The sequence below is a fragment of the Balaenoptera musculus genome, chromosome X (genome assembly GCF_009873245.2).
Source record: "Balaenoptera musculus isolate JJ_BM4_2016_0621 chromosome X, mBalMus1.pri.v3, whole genome shotgun sequence".
Classification (NCBI taxonomy): domain Eukaryota; kingdom Metazoa; phylum Chordata; class Mammalia; order Artiodactyla; family Balaenopteridae; genus Balaenoptera; species Balaenoptera musculus.
Genome location: NC_045806.1, coordinates 110,551,865 through 110,575,124, shown reverse-complemented (window position 1 = coordinate 110,575,124; position 23,260 = coordinate 110,551,865). Strand labels below are relative to the sequence as shown.

General features: G+C 40.8%; 1 protein-coding gene across 1 annotated transcript in view; it reads left to right on the top strand.

Annotated features, from left to right (window-relative positions):
* The first annotated feature begins 3,761 nt into the window (after positions 1 to 3,761).
* The window catches only part of FRMD7 (FERM domain containing 7), a 55,532-nt gene continuing 36,033 nt past the window's right edge, over positions 3,762 to 23,260 (top strand). Inside the window, 1 exon segment of the mRNA XM_036839324.1 lies at positions 3,762 to 3,818. Within this exon segment, the coding sequence (XP_036695219.1) occupies positions 3,762 to 3,818 (57 nt within the window).

Sequence of the window (23,260 nt, the reverse complement as noted above, 5' to 3'; positions counted from 1 at the left end):
AATGGGGAAACCCTGGAAGCATTCCTGCTAATGTCAGGAGAAAGGAAATGATGCCCATTATTGGCACTATTATTTAATGTTTCATTGGATGTATTAGCTAGCACACTCTTGCTGAAAGTGAAAATTGGTATAACATTTTCAAAGGGCAACTTGATAGTATCTATTAAAAGATAAATTTTCAGACCCGGTGATCCACCATTTCAAGTGCTAGAAATTTATCCTATAGGGACGTCGCCACAAATGTGCAAAGATTTATGTACAAGGATGTTTATTGCAGTATTGTTCATAAGGGAAAACAACCCAAATGTCTATTAATAAAGGAACTGAGAAAATATACAGTAGTGCATTAAAAAAAAACTAGATAGATCTAATGTACTAATATGGAAAAATGTCCATGTTGTACAGATCAGTGAAGAAAGAAAGTTTAAAAATAGTATGGGACTTCCCTGGTGGCACAGTGGTTAAGAATCCGCCTGCCCATGCAGGGGACACGGTTTTGCACCCTGGTCTGGGAAGATCCCACATGCCGCAGAACAACTAAGCCCGTGCGCCACAACTACTGAGCCTGCGCTCTAGAGCCCGTGAGCCACAACTACTGAGCCCGCATGCCACAACTACTGAAGCCTGCACGCCTAGAGCCCGTGCTCTGCAACAAGAGAAGCTGCCATAATGAGAAGCTCACGCACCGCAACGAAGAGTAGCCCCTGCTCACCGCAACTAGAGAAAGCCTGCGTGCAGCAACAAAGACCCAATGCAGCCAAAAATAAATAAATTAATTAATTAATTTTAAAAAATTACCACAGACTAAATGGCATAAACAACAGAAATTTATTTCTCACCATTCTGGAGGCTAGAAATCCAGGATCGAGGTGTTGGCAGGTTTGGTTTCTTCTGAGGCCTCTCTCCTTGGCTTGCAGATGGCTGTCCTCTCACTGTGCCCTCTCACGAACTTTCCTCTGTGTGTGCGCATCCCTGGTCTCTCTCGTGTGCAAAAATTTTCTTTTCTTATAAGAACACCAGTCAGATTGGATTAGGGCCCATCCTAAAGGCCTCATTTGAACTTACTTATTTCTTTAAAGGCCCTCTCTCCAAATACAGTCACATTCTGAGGTACTGAGGGTTAGGGCTTCAATATATGAATTTGGGAGGAACACAGTTCATCTCATAACAGTTTTTAATCTGGATTATGAATGTATGGGAGTTTACTGTACTAAACTCTTTGGTTCTGTATATGTTTGAAAATTTATATTAAATACAACATTCTAGAAGAGGACATAAAAGTAGACCTGAACAAATTGACATACATGCCCCATGAATAAGAAGACTCACCATCAGAAAGATATGTTTTCCATAAATAAATTTATAATTTTTAACACATCTTTATAAATATACCTGATTCTTTTCCTGAACTGTACAAGCTTATATAGAAAAATAAGTAAACAAGAATAGCAGGGAAAACTTTGTAAATATAGAGCAATGTGGAGTAGAGCAGCCTTATTGGATATTAAAACATACTCTAGAGCCTCAAAACTTAAAACAATGTGAAACTAGTACATGGAAGGAAACAAAAATCCAAAAACAGGCCCAAATGCATATGGCAATTTAATATATGATAAAGGCATCTTCTCAAATTGATGGGGGTAAAAATGAACTTTCTAATCAATGACATCAGGACAACTGGGTAGCTATTTGGAAAAAGATTAAATTTGATCCATACTTCACACCATATATCAAGATAAAATCTAAAGAGATCAAAGATTTAAATTTTAAAAAATGAAGCCATAAAAGTACTAACGGTAAAGCTTGAAGTGAAGCAGGCCTTTCTAATTATGACACAAATCCAGAGGCCATTTAAAAACTGATTGACAAATTTCACTTCACCAAAATAAATAATTTCTCATGGTAAATAACAGATACACATACACCATAAACAAAGACAAAGGATAAATGGGGAAAATATTTGTAATTAATTCATATCACAAAGGGCTAATTTTCCTAATTTTTAAAGAGTTCCTAGAGATTGAGGAAAAGAGACAATAACCAATATTTTTTTCAAAAAGTGTGTGGAGCTACATGGAAAGATAGTTTATAAAAAAAAAAAGAATACCCTGAAACATCTGAAAAGATACTCAACTTCTCTCATAATATGAAAAATTCAAATTTAAAACTACACTGAGATTCTTTTTCTCACTTATCAATTTGTCTAAGATCAAAAAGTTTGACAGCGTACTCTGTTGGTGAGCCTGGGGAAAATAGGAGCGCTCATACATTGTGAGTAGGACTGCAAGTTGGTACAACACTTGTATTAGGTTGGTAGGTGTGCCATTACAAAGTACCAGACACTAGGTAGCTTATAAGAACAGAAATTTATTTGAATTTATTTTCTCACAGTTCTGGAGGCTACAAGTCTGAGATCAAAGTGCTGGAAGGGTTGGCTCCTTCTGAGACCTCTCTCCTTGGCTTGTAAGTGGCCATCTTCTCTTCCCTGTGTCTTCACATGGTCTTCCTTCTGTACATGTCTATGTCTTAATGTCCTCTACTTATAAGGGCACTAGTCATATTGGATTAGGGCACACGCTAATGACCTCATTTCAACTTAATTACCTCTTTATAAACCCTATCTCCAAATAGAGTCACATTCTGAGTAACTGGGGGTTAGGACTTAAACACTTGAATTTTGGGGGACACAAATCAAATCATAACAACCTTTATGGAAGGAAATAGAAGTCGCTATAAAAATTACCAGTACATTACCCTTGTCCAGCAATTCCACTTCTGGAAATCTATCCTACAGATAAAATGACATACATATAAAATGACATATATATGAGGATATTCATTTCAAACTTGTTTATGAAAGCAAAGAGTTGGAAACAACCCATGTCCACAAATAGGGGATTATTTGAGTCAACTGTATTTCACCTACACCGTGAAAAATTATGCAGCTGTAAAAAAATCAGGAAGCTCTCCATGCACAGCTAAAGAGAAATCAACAATGATATATGAAGTAAGAAAAGGAAGGCACAAAACAGTTTAACAGCATGCTACATATGTATGAGAAATACATTCGTATTTTCTTGTACAGTATTTGCATAAAGAAACACTGAAGGCTAAATAACAACAACAAAAAACTAATAAAATTGGTTACTGATAGGGATGTATGGGGACACAGAATAGAGGGGACAGAAGTGGAATTGAGCTTTTCCATATATTCCTTTTTATATAATTTTCATTTCTAAATCACGTACATTCAAAACAATTACAATTATTATACATAAAGTTTCCTAGTTCAGCCATGAAATTTCTAGTACAATATGAGACTAACTCTAATCCTTTTACTTTTGAGAATGGCTTTTCTCAGTTTATCAAAGCTTCATCTAGGGTTTTCAAATCGTGCTCCTGTGAAATAAAGAAAATCCCCAGGGGTTGCAAGTGTTTTCTTTCTTCTTCTTTTTCTTTGAAGAAAGGAATCGAGTTTAAGAGGGCTAGAGTGAGTCCAGTTGGATTTGACGTTGACCAAATAGGAGATAGCCCAGATGCTATTGATCATCAGCACGTGGCAGCACACATGCCCTTGAGTGTGCATCAATTCAAGCAAACAGAAGTGTGCCCTGCTGTGGATGGGGGGGTGCCTGGATGGGGGTGGGGGGACCTGAACGCACTGCCTGCAGCTAAGAGTGAAATTCCTTGAGAAAGCCCCCTTCCTGTCACAACACTCACAGCACTCTGAGCCTGCTCGCAGCCCAACGGCCTCTCCGAGAATGCTACATTTAAAAGTGCAGTTTTTGGATGATTCCCAGAAGATTTTTGTGGTTGATGTAAGTGGAAATCACATTGCTATTATTCCTTTATTATTCATTCAATAATGGTCATTTGTGGACAGCCCATTAGCTGGAGATGTTATGTCTTCTTTAGGACCGAACGAAGGAGGACTGTGGGTTTTAGCTTTGGAAAAAGAAATCTGTATTTGATATCACAATGTAGCTCATGCTTTCCCACTAACCTTTCTTCTAGAACAGGTTCTCTTTTCTCAAGGGATAACAACAGCAAGTCTTAAAGATACGCTAAATATATGTAAGAAGACAAAGCAGAAATAACTTAGTTGTCCTACCCAAAAAGGTATTATTGCTCATTGAAATAATTTGTCTGTGAGTCTCACCCCATGAATATTTGTGGGGAGAAAACTGTGGTTCCGAGGGAAAGGAGAAGGGGAAAGCTACCCTCCTTTTCTGAAGAAAACCTATGGGGTTTCGGAGGGTGGAGGGCGGTGGGTAGAATTATGCAGTTGTAATGAGAACTTCAGGAAGTAATGACAAGTATAAGAGAGAAAAATAGGATAAGAGACTATTTAGTTTGATTTAGTACTTATAGTTCAGGGTTCTTCATCTAATTCCTAGCTACAAGATGATTGTTACAATTATACCTCATCTCTTCAAGAAAGAACAAATGTATTAAGCACATCATTTGGGGCTCATCTTTCAGTATCTTAAGAGATGTACATTTTGATGTCAGGATTTACGTACGAGCATTTGGAAATGTTCTACAATTTTATTGGAATCAAAAAAATGCTATTTGCTCTGATATTTACATTAGCTACTAACAAGGAACAAATAGCTCATTTCCTTTGAAATTCATACAAAATGCTGGTTGTTTTCTTTTATACATAAACTGACAACCGCTGTTGGGTGTGTAGGTAACCCGTTTTTCAAATAAGTATTTCATTTTTATTTGAATCATGTGCTTTGTGGGTGATTACTGCACGGTTTCCGCTGCTGTTTTGCTGTCTCTTCCTTTCACTTTTATTTGCAAAAGGCATTTCTAGCTCCACGGACCTGATGATTTGTTTTTGTAGCAAATAGCTTCCATTAGAGGTATGAGGCATTTCCTATTCTTTCTTGGAACTGTATTTAAGGGGTGGAAAATGTCTTTTGAGTAGTTTATCCATTTGCAGGCTGGTGGTGTACGCTTGCAGTGCTCCAGTACCTGAATTAGTGAGCTGGGGATTCAAAAGACACTGCTTTAGGCTAAATGTTTAATAGATATTTCAAGCTACTCAAAGAGAAATCTTTGACAAAAAGTGACAGAAGAGCTTTCTGAATGTACAGCTCAAATACAGATCCAATTAAATGGGGGGTGGGGGTGGGTGGGAGGCACAGTACCCTAGCTTCACAAAATTCACCTTCCGAGGAGCTGATTCTAGCAACTTGAAGCCAGCATGATTTGGCTTTAAGTCAGACTGTCTCCTTCCAGCTGCAACACACCGTGTTCCTTGGGAAGATAATGGGAGAGATTTGATACCCAGCAATTTGGGTGTCACAGCATCTGATCCCGTTTGCTCTGTGGAGGGCTGCTCTGTAAGTAGCAATCGTGGCGTTACCGAGAGTGGCAGTAGCACTAACTGTGGTCCCATGGGCAGCTTAGTCTTGAGGGAAATGGAACCTTAAGTTAGCATACAGCCATCTAACAGTATCTTCTCTCCTTAACAGTAGTAGACTGATAATCATGATGGTGATAATGATAATGAAAATGATGATGAAGATGATGATGATGATAGTAGTAGTAGAGGGTCGCCAATGGGCAACACTAAAATTTAAAAAGCAATTTCACATCCATTAGTTCATTGGATCCTCCATTCCACCCTGTGAGTGAAAGTAGGGAAAAGATGAATGCAGAGCTGGGACTTCCAATCCAGGACTCTTCCCGCGATCCCATGTACAATTGTATCCGAAGACTCATCTGTCAGTAGCTGCCTAGTCCTGTAATATTGCCACTGCACATTAGTTTCTGTGGCCCTCAAAGGGCATAGAATTTGGCATGCAGTAAGGCTTCAATGACTGTTATGAACCAATTAGCAGAAGTCTCAAGAGGCATGGATGAGTCCCAGGGACAATTGTTCTTCAAGATAAGATTTAAGAAAATAATTGGTTGCATGGGGGGAAATAATGGCATCTTGGGCATTAGTGTTGTTTTTACAGAAAGTACAGTAGTAGAAATATGAAAATGACACTGATCAGATAGAATAATGTCACCTGGATTAGGCTAATTGACATCCAGAACCCTTTATTCCACCCCCAGTAGCATTATCTTAGTGAGTTTGCTGGTGTCCAAGATCTGGCTCAGGACTACAGACTCAGAAGCCTGATTTGTCAGCACTCCACAGATCTGAAGTCAGAAACTGATATTTTAAAATCAGGAGGCCAGTGTTACCATTTACAGCAGGATTGGGAACACTAGGGTTCTCTCATCAGTTACATAATATGCCAAAGGGCAGAAGAATCAGATTTAAAGGAATTAGATTTATGATCCTAGTACTGGATGGCCTGATAATGCATCCGTCTCCACAAAGGCCCTGTCATTGACACCTTTTAGTCACCTATTCATTCATTTAGTCATTTCATTAACAAATTATTATTGAGATCCTAGTATGTTCCAGGCCCTGTTCCGGGCATGGTCTACTCTACCATATGGGTAAGTAAAGTTCTTGAGCAAGGGAACACTCTCGCCTGGGCAGTGCTGGCTGGGAGCTGCCAACTTGGGCTTCAGTGCTTCCTTTTCCTCTCATTGCATGGTTGACAAACTCCCTTTGTGATTGACATGTCTTTAATTTGTTAATGCCTTCAGTTAGATTACTGAGAAGAGTGTCTGACCCCTGAAATGTCCTGGTTTTTTGAAGCTTCTTTGCATATCTGTAATCTGAGATACGGGGTGCTGATATTTATATATGAACTCTCTGAGAATATTAGTCAAACTTTTCCTTTCTGAATTTCCAAGAGTTTTTGGGGATGCAGGACAGATATGGGACTCCAGGATTGCTGGAATATGCCCACTAAAGTTTAATCCAATGAAGAAAATGTATTCGGTAAAAACCTCATCTTACTTTTCAAGTCAATTTATTTGATGAAATTGATCACTGTTAAATATCAACAGCATCTCTAGTGTTGCACTTGGTAGGACTCTCCAGAATGATGATGGGAGTGGGTAAGCAGGAGGAGAAATGGAATAAGGTAATGATTTTAAAGATAATTGAAAATTCCCTGGTGGTCCAGTGGTTAGGACTCCATGCTTCCACTGCAGGGGACATGGATTTGATCCCTGGTTGGGGAACTAAGATCCCACAAGTTGCGTGGCATGGCCAAAAAAAAAAAAAAACATTGAAGATTTTAGTGTTTTAGTTTTGCCTCTTCAACATGGGGACCGGGACTTTTCTGGATAGAAAAAGGGAGGATAAGACCAAAGTTAAGGCTTTTGAGCACTCAGAAAACATAGAGAAGGTCAGGTTTCTAACTTTACTAGGAACCCTCCCAATACCCATAGATACCAGTGGTAATAATGAGCATCCTTGGAGGGTGACCTCCTTTTAAGCCTGAACTGTTTGCTTCTCTGAGGTTTAGATGGAGAGTTTTCAAAACAATAATCCCATCACCATACTTGACACAGTTCTGTCTGATATGCCTCCTGCCTGCTGCAGTTCTATCTTTGTAGAAGCATAGTGAAAGGGGAAGAGCAGCTGTTGTTTGTGAATTCCCAAAAGCACATTTTATTTTGATGCTTTTTGGAAGCTAAAGTCAAAATAAGAGGTTTGGAACATCTCGAGACTTACATTTACCTGATTGCTAAGTGACTGTATTGACCAGCACAGTGAGTACCTAGTGGTTTACCCAGTGAGAGAATACAGTGAGTCAGCTTACCCCATTCCCTTGGGAGCCCATCCTAAAGGCCACCAGGCCTCATTTTCTGAAAGAGGCGGAGGGGAAGCATTGCCAGGACTGAGCACTATTCAAGCTGAATAAGAAAGCCAAGAACCGCTTAGTGATTTTTTTATTGGTAGTGGTATTTACCCTTGGGATATTTGTCCAAGAGCTGGTTTTTCAATTTATAATGATGAGGAATCTTTTGTAGTTTTGTCAATAGCGAAATAGATACCCCTCCCCTTCATAAAGAAAAACTCTTCTAACACCAGTGAAATGGAGTTGCTCTGGTGTAGTAAAATGTACCTGGATTTGGGGCTACAAAAACTGCACCATTTTAGGTGTGTGATCTTGGGCCAGTCACTTAACCCCTTATCTCCCTGAGTTGTGAGGAGTGATATAAAGGATATAATGTATATTTGGAGTCTGATAAAGCAGGACAAAAATTTGACTCTGCTACTTCCAAGCTGTGTGACCTTGGGCAAGTCACTTAGCCTATCTTGGATTTAGTTCTATCAATGTTAAAAACTTGGACTTGGGGTGTCAGGAAAAACTTTCCAAATAATATATCATTTAAGTTGCTGAGTAGGAGCTAAGGAGGTGAAAAGTGGAAGGTAGGGTGAAGGTGGTTGTATGGTGGTTACACAAGGGAAAGATTGAAGGCCAATGTGCAAAAGAGAACACGGCCCTTTCATGGAAAAAAAAGGTCAGTGTGAGTGAAGAATGGAGTGTTGAAAGGAAGATGGAGAGTAGCTTGAATTCAAGCTGAAGCAGAGGTGGTCAGCAGTTATATCATTTGGCTCAAGTGGTATATATATAAAGTTTGGGCTTTATCCTGAAGGTGATAAGAGAATCACTGAAGAGTTTAAGAAGCTCAAAATGGGGATATTAGCATCTGTTAACTCATTAATTTATGCATTCATTTGCTCATCCAATATTTAATGAAATATGCGTTCTAAGTGCTGGAGATGCCAGGTAGAATCGGAATAATAGTTTCAAGTTCAGTGGCTCCAATTTTAGATAGCCAGCCTCTATCCTAACACATATGCCCAAACATCAATATTCCAGCCTGATAGAGAATGGTGGAGACAGAAAGAAAGGATGGATAAAAAGATGTTAATGAGGTAGAATTTCTAGAAGCATTTGATGTCAGCCTGGATACAGGAGGTGAGTTGAGGAGTCTAGATGACATCCAAATTTCTGGCTTAAGTAATGGTTTGGATGGTGGCCTCCATTCACCAAGACAGAGAAACAGAATAAAAGGAGCAAGTTTAGGGTGGGCAAGGAGCTTTGTTTTGGATTTATTGATGGGAATATGGGAAGAGAAATATATCTGGATTTGGGTAGACCTGAGATCTAGTCTCTGCTCTAAAAATTTTTTTAAACTTTATTTTACTGAAATATAGCTGATTTACAATGTGTTAATTTCTGCTGTACAGCAAAGTGATTCAGTTATACATATATACATTCTTTTTCATATTCTTTTCCATTATGGTTTATCACAGGATATTGAATATAGTTCCCTGTACTATACAGTAGGACCTTGTTATCTATCCATCCTATATATAACAGTTTGCATCTGCTAATCACAAACTCCCAAACCACCCCTCCCCAACCTCCCTTCCCGCTTGGCAACCACAAGTCTGTTTTCTACGTCTGTGAGTCTGTTTCTGTTTCGTACATATGGTCATTTGTGTCATATTTTAGATTCCACATATAGGTAATATCATATGGTATTTGTCTTTCTCTGTCTGACTTACTTCGCTTAGTATGATAATCTCTAGGTCCATCCATGTTGCTGTAAATGGCATTATTTCATTCTTTTTTATGGCTGGGTAATATTCCATTGTCTATATATACCACATCTTCTTTATCCATTCATCTGTAATGGCCGTTTAGGTTCTTTCCATATCTTGCCAGCTCTAACAATTTTAAGGTGTGGAACATTATGTGAGTCACTTCACCTCTCTGAGCCTGTGCGCTTATCACTAAAATTGCAATAATCATAGCACCTACCTCATGAAATCATTGTAAAGATGAATGAAATACCAGAGGTAAGGTTCCTGATGTAAAGAATGTGCTCAAAGCGTGTTAATTCCCCTCTCCCTTGCTTAGAGACCTCTTTATTTCTATACTTTGCAAACCAACGGAGAACAGTCTTTCACCCTCAACTTGAAGTTTCTTTTGATAACACTTGATGTTGCAGCCCACCTCCAAGCAAAACAGAGCTGTGTTTCCCCCTGTTTGCTCTTCCTCTGGGGCTTCCTGGGGTTAATTCATCCTGCTTTTCTGAGCGGCTTGCCCTTTGCTTAGTCAGCAGCCCCAGGGGATTTGCTCTTCCCCCCCCCCCCTGGAGTCATTAATCCTGAGAGGGTCCATAATAACTGTCTAGAGTTACCTAAAATAATGGTGGGCTTCCTTTAAGGAAGCAGATGGAAACAGCCAAACCCTTTATCTTTAACGACATTTAATTTAAAATTTTTTTAACTTGATACTTTAAAAAAAATTGAGGTATACTTTTCTTTTAAATTGAGGCGTAGTTGATTTACAATATTATATTAGTTTCAGGTGTACAACATAGTGATTCACAATTTTTATAGATTATACTCCATTTGTAGTTATTATAAAATATTGGCTATATTCCCTGTGCTGTACAATATATCCTTGTAGCTTATTTATTTTATACATAGTAGTTTATACCTCTTAATCCCCTACCCCCATCTTGCCCCTCACCTTTTCCCTCTCCCCACTGAAAACCACTAGTTTGTTCTCTATATCTGTGAGTCTGTATCTCTTTTGTTATATTCACTACTTTGTTTTCTTTTTTAGATTCCACATATAACTGATATCATATAGTATTTGTCTTTCTCCATCTGACTTATTTCACTAAGCATAATACCCTCCAGGTCAATCCATATATATATCACATCTTCTTTATCCATTCATCTGTTAATGGACACTTAGGTTGCTTCCATGTCTTGGCTATTGTAAATAATGCTCCTATGAACATTGGGGTGCATGTATCTTTTCAAATTAGTATTTTTGTTTTCTTTGGATGTATACCCAGGAGTGGAATTGCTGGATCATGTGGTAGTTTTATTTTTAGTGTTTTGAGAAAACCCCATAGTGTTTTTCATAGCGGCTGCACCAATTTACATTCCCACCAACAGTGTTCAAGGGTTCCCTTTTCTCTACATCTTCGCCCGTGTTTACTTGTGTTCTTTTTGGTGACAGCCATTCTGACAGGTGTGAGGTGATATAGTATTGTTTTTTAAAATATTTTTTATTGAAGTATAGTTGACTTACAATGTTGCGTTAGTTTCAAGTGTACAGCAAAGTGATTCAGTTACACACACACGCACACACATATATTCTTTTTCAGATTCTTTTCCATTATAGGTTATTATAAGATATTGACTATAGTTTCCTGTGCTATAAGTAGGTCCTTGTTGTTTACCTATTTTATATATAGTAGTGTGTATATGTTAATCCCAAACTCCTAATTTATCTCTCTCCCCCGCCTCACCCCTGCTATCCCCTTTGGTAACCATAAGTTTGTTTCCTATGTCTGTAAGTCTGTTTCTGTTTTATAAATAAGTTCATTTGCATCATTTCTTTACATTCCACATATAAGTGATGTCATATGATATTTGTCTTTCTCTGTCAGTATATCTCATTGTTGTTTTGATTAGCATTTCCCTGATGATTAACAATGTTGAGCATCTTTTCACATGCCTGTTGGCCATCTTTATGTCTTCTTTGGAAAAATGTCTATTCAGGTCTTCTGCTCATTTTTTAATTGGGTTGTTTGTTTGATTGATAGTGAGTTGTATGAGCTGCTCATATATTTTGGATATTAACCCCTTATTGGTCAAATCATTTGCAAATATTTTCTCCCACTCAGTAGGCTGACTTTTCATTTTGTCCATGGTTTCCTTTGTTGTGCAAAAGCTTTTAAGTTTAATTAGGTCCCACTTGTTTATTTTTTATTTTGTTTCCTTTGCCTTAGGAGACAGATCCAAAAAAAATATTGCTACAATTTATGTCAAAGACTGTTCTGCCTATGTTTTCTTCTAGGAGTTTTATGGTTTCCAGTCTTACATTTAGATCTTTAATCCATTTTGAGTTTATTTTGTATATGGTCTTAGAGAATGTTCTAACTTCATTCTTTTTCATGTAGCTGTTCAGTTTTCCCAGCACCACTTATTGAAGAGACTGTCTTTTCTCCATTGTATATTCTTGCCTCCTTTGTCATAGATTAATTGACCAAAAGTGTGTGGGTTTATTTCTGGACTCTCTATTCTGTCCCATTGATCTATATGTCTGTTTTTGTGCCAGTTGCATACTGTTTTGATTACTGTAGCTTTGTAGTGTAGTCTGAAGTCAGGGAGCATGATACTTCCAGCTCTGTTCTTCTTTCTCAAGATTGTTTTGGCTATTTGGGGTTTTTGTGTTTCCATACAAATTTTAAAATTATTTGTTCTAGTTCTGTGAAAAATGCTATTAGTATTTTGATAGGGGTTGCATTGTATCTGTAGGTTGCCTTGGGTAGTATGGTCATTTTAACAATATTAACTCTTCCAATCCAGGAACATGGTATATCTTTCCATCTGTTTGTGTGGTCTCCAATTTCTTTCATCAGTGTCTTATAGTTTTTTAAGAATAGGTCTTTTACCTCCTTAGGTAAGTTTGTTGTTTTGGTGCAATCATAAATGGAATTGTTTCCTTAATTTCTCTTTCTAATACTTCATTGTTAATGTATAGAAATGCAACTTTACCAAATTCATTGATGAGCTCTAGTAGTTTTTTTGTGGCATCTTTAGGATTGTCTATGTATAGTATCATGTCATCTGCACACACTATATCTTGGTGTGGGCCTCTTTGGATTGACTATGTTTGGGACTCTCTGTGCTTCCTGGTCTTGGACACCTGTTTCCTTTCCAAGGTTAGGGAAGTTTTCAGCTAATATATCTTCAAATATGTTCTCTGCCTCTTTCTCTCTCTCTTATCCTTCTGGGATCCCTATAATGCAAACGTTAGTACACTTGATGTTGTTCTAGAGGTCTCTTAAACTGTCCTCATTTCTCTTCATTCTTTTTTCTTTTCAGCTTCAGTGACTTCCACTACTCTGTCTTCCAGCTCACTGATCCATTCCTCTGTATCATCTAGTCTACTATTGATTCCTTCCAGTGTATTTTTTATTTCAGTTATCATATTATTCATCTCTATTTGGTTGTTCTTAACATTTTCTAACTCTTTATTAAAAACTCCTAACTTCTTGATGTTCATCCATTTTTCTCCTGAGTTCTTTGATCATCTTTACAATCATTACCTTGAACTCTTTCTTGGGTAGATTTCCTATTGCCACTTCACTTAGTTCTTCTTCTGGGGTTTTGTCTTGTTCCTTCATTTGGGATATGTTCCTCTGTTGCCTCATTTTGCCTAACTTGCTCTTTATTTCTATGTATCTGATAGGTTGGTTATGTTTCCTGATCTTGGAGAAGTGACCTTTTGTAGGAGATGTCCTATGCATCCGAGCAGTGAGCTCCCCTCTAGTCACCAGCTATATGCTCTAGGGGTGCCCCTATGTGGCTGTGTGGGTCCTTCTGTTGTAGCAGGTTGACTACAGTGTGTGGTCTGGTAGGTGTGGCTGGCCTTAAGTCTGGTTGGTTGCCAGGTTTTGCCTTGTGTGGAGGCTACTGGCTGCTGGTTGGTGGGGCTGGGTCACAAGGTGGCTGTCTGTGGAACCCCTGGGGCACCAAGGCTAGTGCTGGCTCACTGGAGTCAGGGTCCAGGAGATCCCAGGGCTGGTGCTTGACAACCACAGGGTGAAGCCAAGTCCTGGGGCTAGTGCTGGCCCATTGGTAGGCAGAGCTGAATCCAGGGGTCTGGCTGCAGGGCCCAGGGGTCCCAGAGCTGGTGTTGGCCTGCTGGTAGGTGGGGTCTGGGCTCATCTGGTCCTTGGGCTAGTGCTGGTCTGTTGGTAGGTGGGCTGTGTTAGCAGGCTGTGGGTCTGTGGTTGTCCTGGGGCTGGAGTCTGCCTGCTGCTGGTGGGTGAGGCTGGTCCCAAGGCTAGAACAGGCTTGCTGTTGGGCAGAGCCAAATATCCTGGGGCTGGTGCCTGCCCAGTGGTGGGTGGATCTAGGTCCTTGGGTCTCTGGCTGCAGGGCCCAGAGGGTCCCAGGTCTAGTGCCTGTGCAATGGTGTGTGAGGCTGAGTCCTGGGCCCTCTGGTGGATAGGGCCATGTCCAGGGGTGGCTGTGGTCTCAGCTTGCTTGCTGGTGGGTGGAGCTGTGTCCCCTCCCACCCCCCAGCTAGATGTTTGGCCTGAGGCATCCCAGTAGTACTGGTGTTTACAGGTTGGTGGGGGTGGGCGGGGCTGGGTCCTGAGGCTAACAAGCCAGAGGGAGGATTCCAAAATGGCATTTGCCTGCACCAGTCTCCACGTGGTAGAAGGACCTCCCAAAAATGGGTGCCGCCAGTGTCTATGCCCCCAGGGTGAGCTCCAGTTGCCTCCTTCCTCTCTGGGAGGCTCTCCAAGATCAGCAGGTGGGTCTGACCCAGGCTCCTTTCACATTACTGCTTCTGCCCTGGGTCCCAGAGCATGTGAGATTTTGTCTGCGCCCTTTAAGAGTGGAGTCTCTATTTCCCACAGCCCCTGGGTCCCCTGAAAGTAAGCTCTGCTGGCCTTCAAAGCCAAATGTTCTGGGGGCTTGTCTTCCTGGCACAGGAACCCCAGGCTGGGCAGCCCAATGTGGGGCTTAGACCCTTGGATCCTTGGGGAGAACCTCTGCAATTGTAATTATTCTCTTGTTTGTGGGTCACCCACCTAGGGGTATTTGTCTTGACTATGCTGTGACTCCACCCCTCCTACCTGTTTCATTATGGTTCCTTCTTTATATCTTTAGTTATAGAAGATCTTTTCTGGTAGGTTCCAGTCTTTTTCATCGATAGTTATTCTATAAATAGTTGTAATTTTGGTGTGCCCATGAGAGGAGGTGAGCTCAGGGTCTTTCTGCTCGGCCATCTTGGCCTCTAGGCCAGTGTGTTTAACTACATTTTAAATTACTCTGTGGTAACTACTCATAGTAACACTAACACAGTTAATAATAATGATAACAACAATACTACTGACTAATAATCATAGATCGTATTTGTCAACAGCCTATGTTCTAGGTGAATTTTGCATGCACTACTTCATGTAATGTTCACACAAATCAAATGAGTGTCACTATCTAGGGTAGTTCCATTACCTGTCTGTGCCTTGGGCTTTCTCATCTATAAAATGGAAATAATATTAGTACCCAGTCTATAAGATTGTGACAAAGGTTAAATGAATTAATATATGTAAAACACTTAGAACAGTGCTAGCAAGTGCTATAAAGGTATTTGCTACATTGATGCCTTGTGGAATTTGGCTCCAAATTTAGGTGGTGGATACACATCCTGATACTTATGTCCAAGCAGCAATATTCCAAGCTGATGGGGCCTAGAACATTATTTTTATCTTTATTTTACTGGCATGTAAACCAAGATGCAGAGAGTTTGACTTATCCAAGGTCACATTGCTATTTAAGTTAATGAGTGAGCTGGGGTTCAAGCCCCAGTCTGTCTAGTTTCAAAACCCTGGCTGAACAGAAACAAACTCACAGACATAGAAAACAAACTTATAGTTACCAAAGGAGAAAGGAGGGGGGAGGGATAAATTAGGAGTTTGGGATTAACATATACACACTACTATATATAAAATAGATAAACAACGAGGACCTACCGTAAAGCACAGGGAACTATATTCAATATCTTGTAATAACCTATAATGGAAAAGAATCTGAAAAAGAATATACATATATAGGTATATGTATAACTGAATCACTTTGCTGTACACCTGAAACTAACACAATATTGTAAATCAACTATACTTCAATTTTTAACAAGTTTTAAAAAAGAATTCTTTGAAACTATGCATTTAAAAGCATTATGTTTGTATTGTGAAATATAACTTAAATATAAAGCATACATTTATGGAATAAAGTCACACTTCAGAAAAAAATTAAAAACCCTGGCTGGTCATTGGTTTGGTGGTGGGCTTGTGACTCGAGTGGGATTGCTGTAATGTGTCGTTAAGCTTCCTGGTTTTCCAGGACATGATAACGTGTCCTCTAGTTCCAAGCAGCCTGCCCCACACTAGTTGCTCAATCACTGTTTGATGACAGACTGACCAACAGGCTGACCGTATCAGCTCATCCCCACCCCTCTGCCTGTACAAAGTACAATACTCCAAGCAAAGGAGCTTCTAAACCACATCAGAGAAAATCATCCTGGAGTCATAATGTCCCAGGCTAGCCAATGTTGACCATTTCTTTGCCAGGGATTTATTTTTCATTGCAGGGGGCCCCAGCTGCCTGATGAATGCCTTTGTTTAAACTCCTGAATTTGCTTTGCCCCTCATAGCCTAAGGTTTGTTGATTCAGAGAATAAATTGAACTGAAAAAGAAAGAAAGTGCTTGTGCTTTGTCTGGCCAGGGGCCAGGTGGAACTGTGGGCCAAATGTGGTTTAGGTGCTGCCTGTCATACCCCTCTAGGGCTCCCGTATCTGCGGTCACCTGGCTGTCAGGCTGCTCTCCTGATGCTTGAGCTCAGAGGAGAGGCCTGGACTCAAGCCTTCCCATTCCACCCCCCTCCTGCCCCTTCTCGTCCCAAGCCCACAGCTGACAGGAAGAGGGAGCCTGAAGCCAAGAATATTCGAGGTGCTGGAGGTGGGGATTGGGGAACTGTCTTTGGAGCTGGGTGGGTGGCGGTTGGGCGTTTGTTCAAGTCTGCACTCGTGGGAATCTCTGTGAAGAGTTTCAGTTAGTTGGGGCCTTGCCACCCCTTCACCTTTCAGAAGAGTGCAGGGCCCTGCCTGCTGCCTGGGTGCTGGGGAGGACCAGCTGAGGCTCCCTACCTTGTAGCAAGAGCTCTCTGCAGAGCTTCTCTCAGAGTGAAACTTGCTCGAGGCCAAGATTCCTCTGGATTCTACAGGAGTTTCTCTCTTTCTATTAAATGTCATTTACTCTGTATTTGCATCTTTATTTGACCAGTCACAAATACAAATATATTACACTAATAAGAGCTTAGCCTTAGCTTGTGGTGTAAGACAGTGAAGTGGTCAATTGCAACTTAGAGACAGAAATTCTTCAAACTGGCTGAGCTGAGTCCAATATCTTGGGGTCAAAAGGGCTTGGCTTGAGGGGCAGAACCACCCAGGAGGTGGCAGGACTGACCCAGCAATTTCCTAAAAGGACCTAGAGCATGTTATCCCAGCAGCAGAGAGCGATGCTGGCCTTTGTGATACTGGGTGCCACTAAGCAGTTGTGTGCCAGACTGTCAGAACTGGAAAGACATTCGGTTAGACCAGTTCTACTGCTGAGAGATCCACCCTGAACAGATCATTGACACCACAGGAGGTAGGAAGGAATTGGCCAATGAAATGCCAGGGCAAGACCACAGGGAAGATCTGCTGAAGGCCACAGAGCTCAGGAAGCATGGAAAGTGACAGGCATTCAGGGGGGCACTTCTCTTCTCTGGGGGCTGTGGAACTCTCTGATGTATAGCTTGCCTGTTCTAAACACAGCTGCTATGCAAAAGCTACAATTATTACCCCCACAGAATCTTACTCCAGCCTTCTTTTCTTTATTCCCTGTCTTTCCCCTTACCCACTTCCTCCTTCTCTTCTGGGTCCAAGGTGTGGAGCTAGGGTGGAGGGGGCGTCTGTCTGGGCTAGCTGACCCCAGGCCCTGAAAGCACTTAGGCAAGGCGCCTCACCACTAATCGCTGGGCTTAGCTGTCTTAAACAAGAGGTCTTTTGTCCTCTGAGATTCCTTCTATGATGATGAAATTCACCTTTCAACAGACTTAAACAAAGACAAAGGTTCTCCAGAATTTCATACTCAGAATATTTCAAATGATTTCACGAGATCTGTCACAAAGTTACTGTCAATTGCCTTTAACGCTATGAGATACCATTTCCTGGCCTATGTTCCAGAAATTTCCACTTACATTATTTCATACAATCATTAGTTAATAAGTGTGTTAGACAGGTATTACTATCCTGCTTCATTCATTCATCACTCATTTAACAACTTCTTATGAGCCCTCACTGCTCCCATACACTGGGTTGGCTAATGAGGATACAGAGAAAAATAAGAAATAGTACCTGACCTCAAAGACCGCATAGTTTAGTGGAAGAATCAGAATGTAAAAAACCAGGTACACTACAGCACGATCTATACAAATGCAGCGGCAAAGAGTTTCTTAATGGCACAACAGGAGAGGGGCACCTAACCCAGATTGAAATGTGTTTGTTGCGGGGATGGTCAGACAGGTTTTTTTGAGGGAGAAGATGTCTAACCTGAGCCCAAACGACCAGTACTAATTATTTAGATGTGTTGGGGGAATAGAAGGGAACAGAGTTGAAGGTTGGTCCAGGCAAAGGTAGAATCATCGGGAAAGGCCAGTGGAGACACTCAATCTGATTGGATCTTAAAACTGAGGGCAGAGAGCGCTACGAGCAAGGTGAGAGACAGCCATGAGACGGGAAAGATAAGCATGGGCCAAGTCATAAAAGGAATTTTTCATATGAAGAAATTAAGGTTCAGCAAGGTTAACTATGAGCCCATGGTCATACAACTGCAAGCAAGTACTTGAGCCAGGATTTAGAAGTAGATATATTGACTGCAGAGTCCCAACTCTTTCCCCTATAGACTGCTGCCTCATACCCAGGAATTCTCATACCCAGTATGAGACTTCTCATACCCAGTAGGAAACTCCTTTCACTGCTTTACCAAGCAAGGCCCATCACTGTCATGAATCTTTTCCACAATATTTGTTTGTCTTTCAGTATTTAATTCCAATTTTACACAAAAATTAAACATCTTAGAATTTAATTAAAAATCTCAAACAAAAATGAGACAAACAACTAGCAATACAACCTAAATAAGCTGAGGGATTCAATTTATGGAAAAACTTATCCTAAGAATATGATTAAGGTTGTGTGCAAAGATGGATGTACATCTTTGTGTGCTGAGATGTCTGTCTTAGTGTTGTTTGCAATATCTCAAAGGAGAAAAAAATTTACGTGTTCCATACGATAGTTTCCTATACGGTAACAAATGATAATGTTAATAATATAATACAAAGTTTTAAAAAAATTGGTCACCCAAAAGTGTGATTGTGCATTGAGAATTATCTCAATAATTCTGTACCTGAATAAAGCTTTACACTAAGGTCTTAATACTGTCCATCTCTTGATGGATGGGATTACAAGCACTTTATTTCTTCTTCTTGCTTTTTGTTTCTTTTTTACCCTGATTTTCAATGAGCATATTTCTGAATGAGGGAAAAGGTTCAAAAACAAAACAGTGAAAGAAACTTCACTTAAAAATGGCTGCTGGAGATCTTCAAGATGGCAGAAGAGTAAGACGTGGAGACCACCTTCCTCCCCACAAATACATCTACATGTGGAACAACTCCTGCAGGACACCTACTGAACGCTGGCAGAAGACCTCAGACTTCCCAAAAGGCAAGAAACTCCCCACGTACCTGGGTAGGGTAAAAGAAAAAAGAAAAAACAGAGACAAAAGTATAGGGACAGGACCTGCACCTCTGGGAGGGAGCTGTGAAGGAGGAAAAGTTTCCACACACTAGGGAACCCCTTCACTGGTGGAGACGGGGTGTGGGTGGAGGGAAGCTTCGGAGTCACCGAGGAGAGCTCAGCAACAGGGTGTGGAGGGCAAAGCGGAGAGATTCCCGCACAGAGGATTGGTGCCGACCAGCACTCACCAGCCTGAGAGGCTTGTCTGCTCACCCGCCGGGGCGGGCCGGGGCTGGGAGCTGAGGCTCGGGCTTCGGAGGTCGGATCCCAGGGAGAGGACCTGTATGCAGACAACTGTACGACACTGATGAAAGAAATTAAAGATGATACAAACAGATGGAGAGATACACCATGTACTTGGATTGGAAGAACCAACATTGTGAAAATGACGATACTACCCAAAGCAATCTACAGATTCAGTGCAATCCCTATCAAACTATCAATGGCATTTTTCACAGAACTAGAACAAAAAAATTCACAATTTGTATGGCAACACAAAAGACCCCAAATTGCCAAGGCAATCTTGAGAAAGAAAAACGGAGCTGGAGGAAGCAGGTTCCCTGACTTCAGACTATACTACAAAGCTACAGTAATCAAGACAGTATGGTACTGGCACAAAAACAGACATATAGATCAATGGAAGAGGATAGAAAGCCCAGAGATAAACCCCCGCACATATGGTCACCTTATTTTTGATAAAGGAGGCAAGAATATACAATGGAGAAAAGACAGCCTGTTCAATAAGTGGTGCTGGGAAATCTGGACAGCTAAATGTAAAAGAATGAATTTAGAACACTCTCTAACATCATATATAAAAATAAACTTGAAATGGATTAAAAACCTAAATGTAAGGCCAGACACTATAAAACTCTTAGAGGAAAACCTAGGCAGAACACTCTATGACATAAATCACAGCAAGATCCTTTTTGACCCACCTCCTAGAGAAATGGAAATAAGAACAAAAATAAACAAATGGGACCTAATGAAACTTAAAAGCTTTTGCACAGCAAAGGAAACCATAAACGAGACAAAAAGACAACCCTCAGAATGGGAGAAAATATTTGCAAATGAAGCAACTGACAAAGGATTAATCTCCAAAATATACCAGCAGCTCATGCAGCTCAATATCCAAAAAACAAACAAACAACCCAATCCAAAAATGGGCAGAAGATCTAAATAGACATTTCTCCAAAGAAGATATGCAGATTGCCAACAAACACATGAATGAATCCTCAACATCACTAATCATTAGAGAAATACAAATCAAAACTACAATGAGGTATCACCTCACACCAGCCAGAATGGCCATCATCAAAAAAATCTAGAAACAGTAAATGCTGGAGAGGGTGTGGAGAAAAGGGAATCCTCTTGCACTGTTGGTGGGAATGTAAATGGATACAGCCACTATGGAGAACAGTATGGAGGTTCCTTAAAAACCTAAAAATAGAACTGCCATACTACCCAACAGTACCACTACTGGGCATATACCCTGAGAAAACCATAATTCAAAAAGGGCCATGTACCAAAATGTTCATTGCAGCACTATTTAAAATAGCCAGGACATGGAAGCAACCTAAGTGTCCATCGATAGATGAATGGATAAAGAAGATGTGGCACATACATACAATGGAATATTACTCAGCCATAAAAAGTAACAAAATTGAGTTATGTGCAGTGAAGTGGATGGACCTAGAGTCTGTCATACAGAGTGAAGTAAGTCAGGAAGAGAAAAACAAATACTGTAAGCTAACACATATATATGGAATCTAAATAAAAAAAAAGGTTCTGAAGAACCTAGGGTCAGAACAGGAATAAAGACGCAGATGTAGAGAATGGACTTGAGGACACGGGGAGGGGGAAGGGTAGGCTGGGATGGAGTGAGAGAGTGGCATGGACTTATCTATACTACCAAATGTAAAATAGATAGCTTATGGGAAGCAGCCGCATAGCACAGGGAGATCAGCTCGGTGCTTTGTGACCACCTAGAGGGGTGGGATCGGGAGGTTGGGAGGGAGACGCAAGTGGGAAGAGATATGGGGATATATGTACATGTATAGCTGATTCACTTTGTTATAAAGCAGAAACTAACACACCATTGTAAAGCAATTATACTCCAATAAAGTTGTTAAAAATACAAAAGAAACAAAAAAATGGCTGCTGCATAAGCAGTCAAAATAGAGGCTCCTCTCAAAATGGCACCTGCCCCCCAAATATCAACCCCATTGCCCACTAGCCCACAATTACTACTCAATTCCTTTCCAGCCTAAATAGTAATGATACTAGCTAATATATCTCAAAAGAATGTTTATCATTTACTAGGTACTAATGTAAATTTTATATATATTAAGTCACTGAAATCCTCAATGAAGTATCCCTGTTTGACAGATGAGTAAACTGGGCAGAGAGGTGAAGTAGCTTGCCCAAAGTCACAGAGTAGTAAGTGGTAGAAACAGGATTTGAATGGGGCACTCTAGGTTAAGAGCCCATGCACTTGACCACTATAATCTCTTTAATGTTTGTTTTTCAAGAGCCACTGTGTTGGAGTTATCTCGGCATTTCACATCTTAAGCAGTTAGCTCTTGTGTGTGTTGGGAGTGGTGATGTAGACAACAGGGTCGGCTATTTCAGGGAAAATCTGACCTGTTGTAAGGGGGACCTGCAAGAGCTGTTGGGGAGCTTTCAGGGGACAGCTGAACAATGGAAACGGGTCAGAGACATGGACAGGGTTAGAAAGATAAGGTATAGGGCATCTGAGAATTGCATGAAGCCAAAAAAGATAGGTCCTTCTTTGGGGCTCAATGTGGAGGGGGGTTATGTACCCAAAAGGACACAGTAGGTTCTCTTAATTCAGTGACATCAGTGACAGTCTGTAGTACGGTCTGTAGTATAGTTAACCAGCAACATAGTAGATGCTCAATAACTATCTTTTGAAGCAATGAAAGAATGAATTCTCTCATTTCAATGAAAGAATACCATGCCTTTCTTTCTTGTACATTAGAATTTTAGATGTGCAGTATTTAATAAAATATATGAATTAACATTTTTCTGGGCTTGGCTGTGCTTGTCCCTGAGTACAGCTAGAGAATCCCAGACAACTGTTTTGAGTTACGCACCCTAACCATAGATCCACCATATTGAAGTAGCCTTGTGCAGGGAGGACGGCAGTGTTCTGCAAACCTGGTATCAGCCCAGACTAAGCCAGACTGAGAGTGGTATGCGGCTCTTAGGCTTTGGGTTGTAGAGCCTAAGTCGCCCCAAGGCCCACAGGAGGGAGTTAGCACTCAGGACTTGCATGACTGTATGCCAGGGTAGCTGGGAGGAAAGGGATAAAAGGCTGCAAGCAGGCCCAGGAGTTAAGTTATATTGCTAAACCACAGTCTTCATGAAACACCTGTGGTGTGCACGACAGAGGTGGAGACCAGTCAAGGGGAGAGCAGAGCTGAGTGGAGCCTAGCCCACGGGTGTTGTAGGTCCAATCCAGCACCAAACAGCAGGAACCCAAGTAAACAGACTAAGTGAACAAGGGTCATGAACTAAGGCAGATGTCTGCATAGGGAAAGAGGAATGAAATCACAGGTCCTAAGTGACTTCTGCAAGAGTGGAGCTTGGCAAGAAGCCAAGGTGAGACTCAGGCAGGAAGCCCTTATAGGCTTCTTGCTGCGGGGCAGAGCTGGTCCCTTAACCTAGTCCACAGGTGTTGACAAGCATGCACACCTGGCTAACGTAGGGGTGTTGAAAGGGTGGGGGAATGAGACACTTCATGACAGGCAGATTAGCCTGAGTGATGGCTCACATGACCACTAATTTTGCTACTCAGAAGTCCTTTAGAGGTTCATTTATTTTTTCAAAATTTGATGCTAAGATTCTTTTGTTTTAAACTGAAGTATAGTTGATCTACAATGTTGTGTTAATTACTGCTGTACAGCAAAGTGATTCAGTA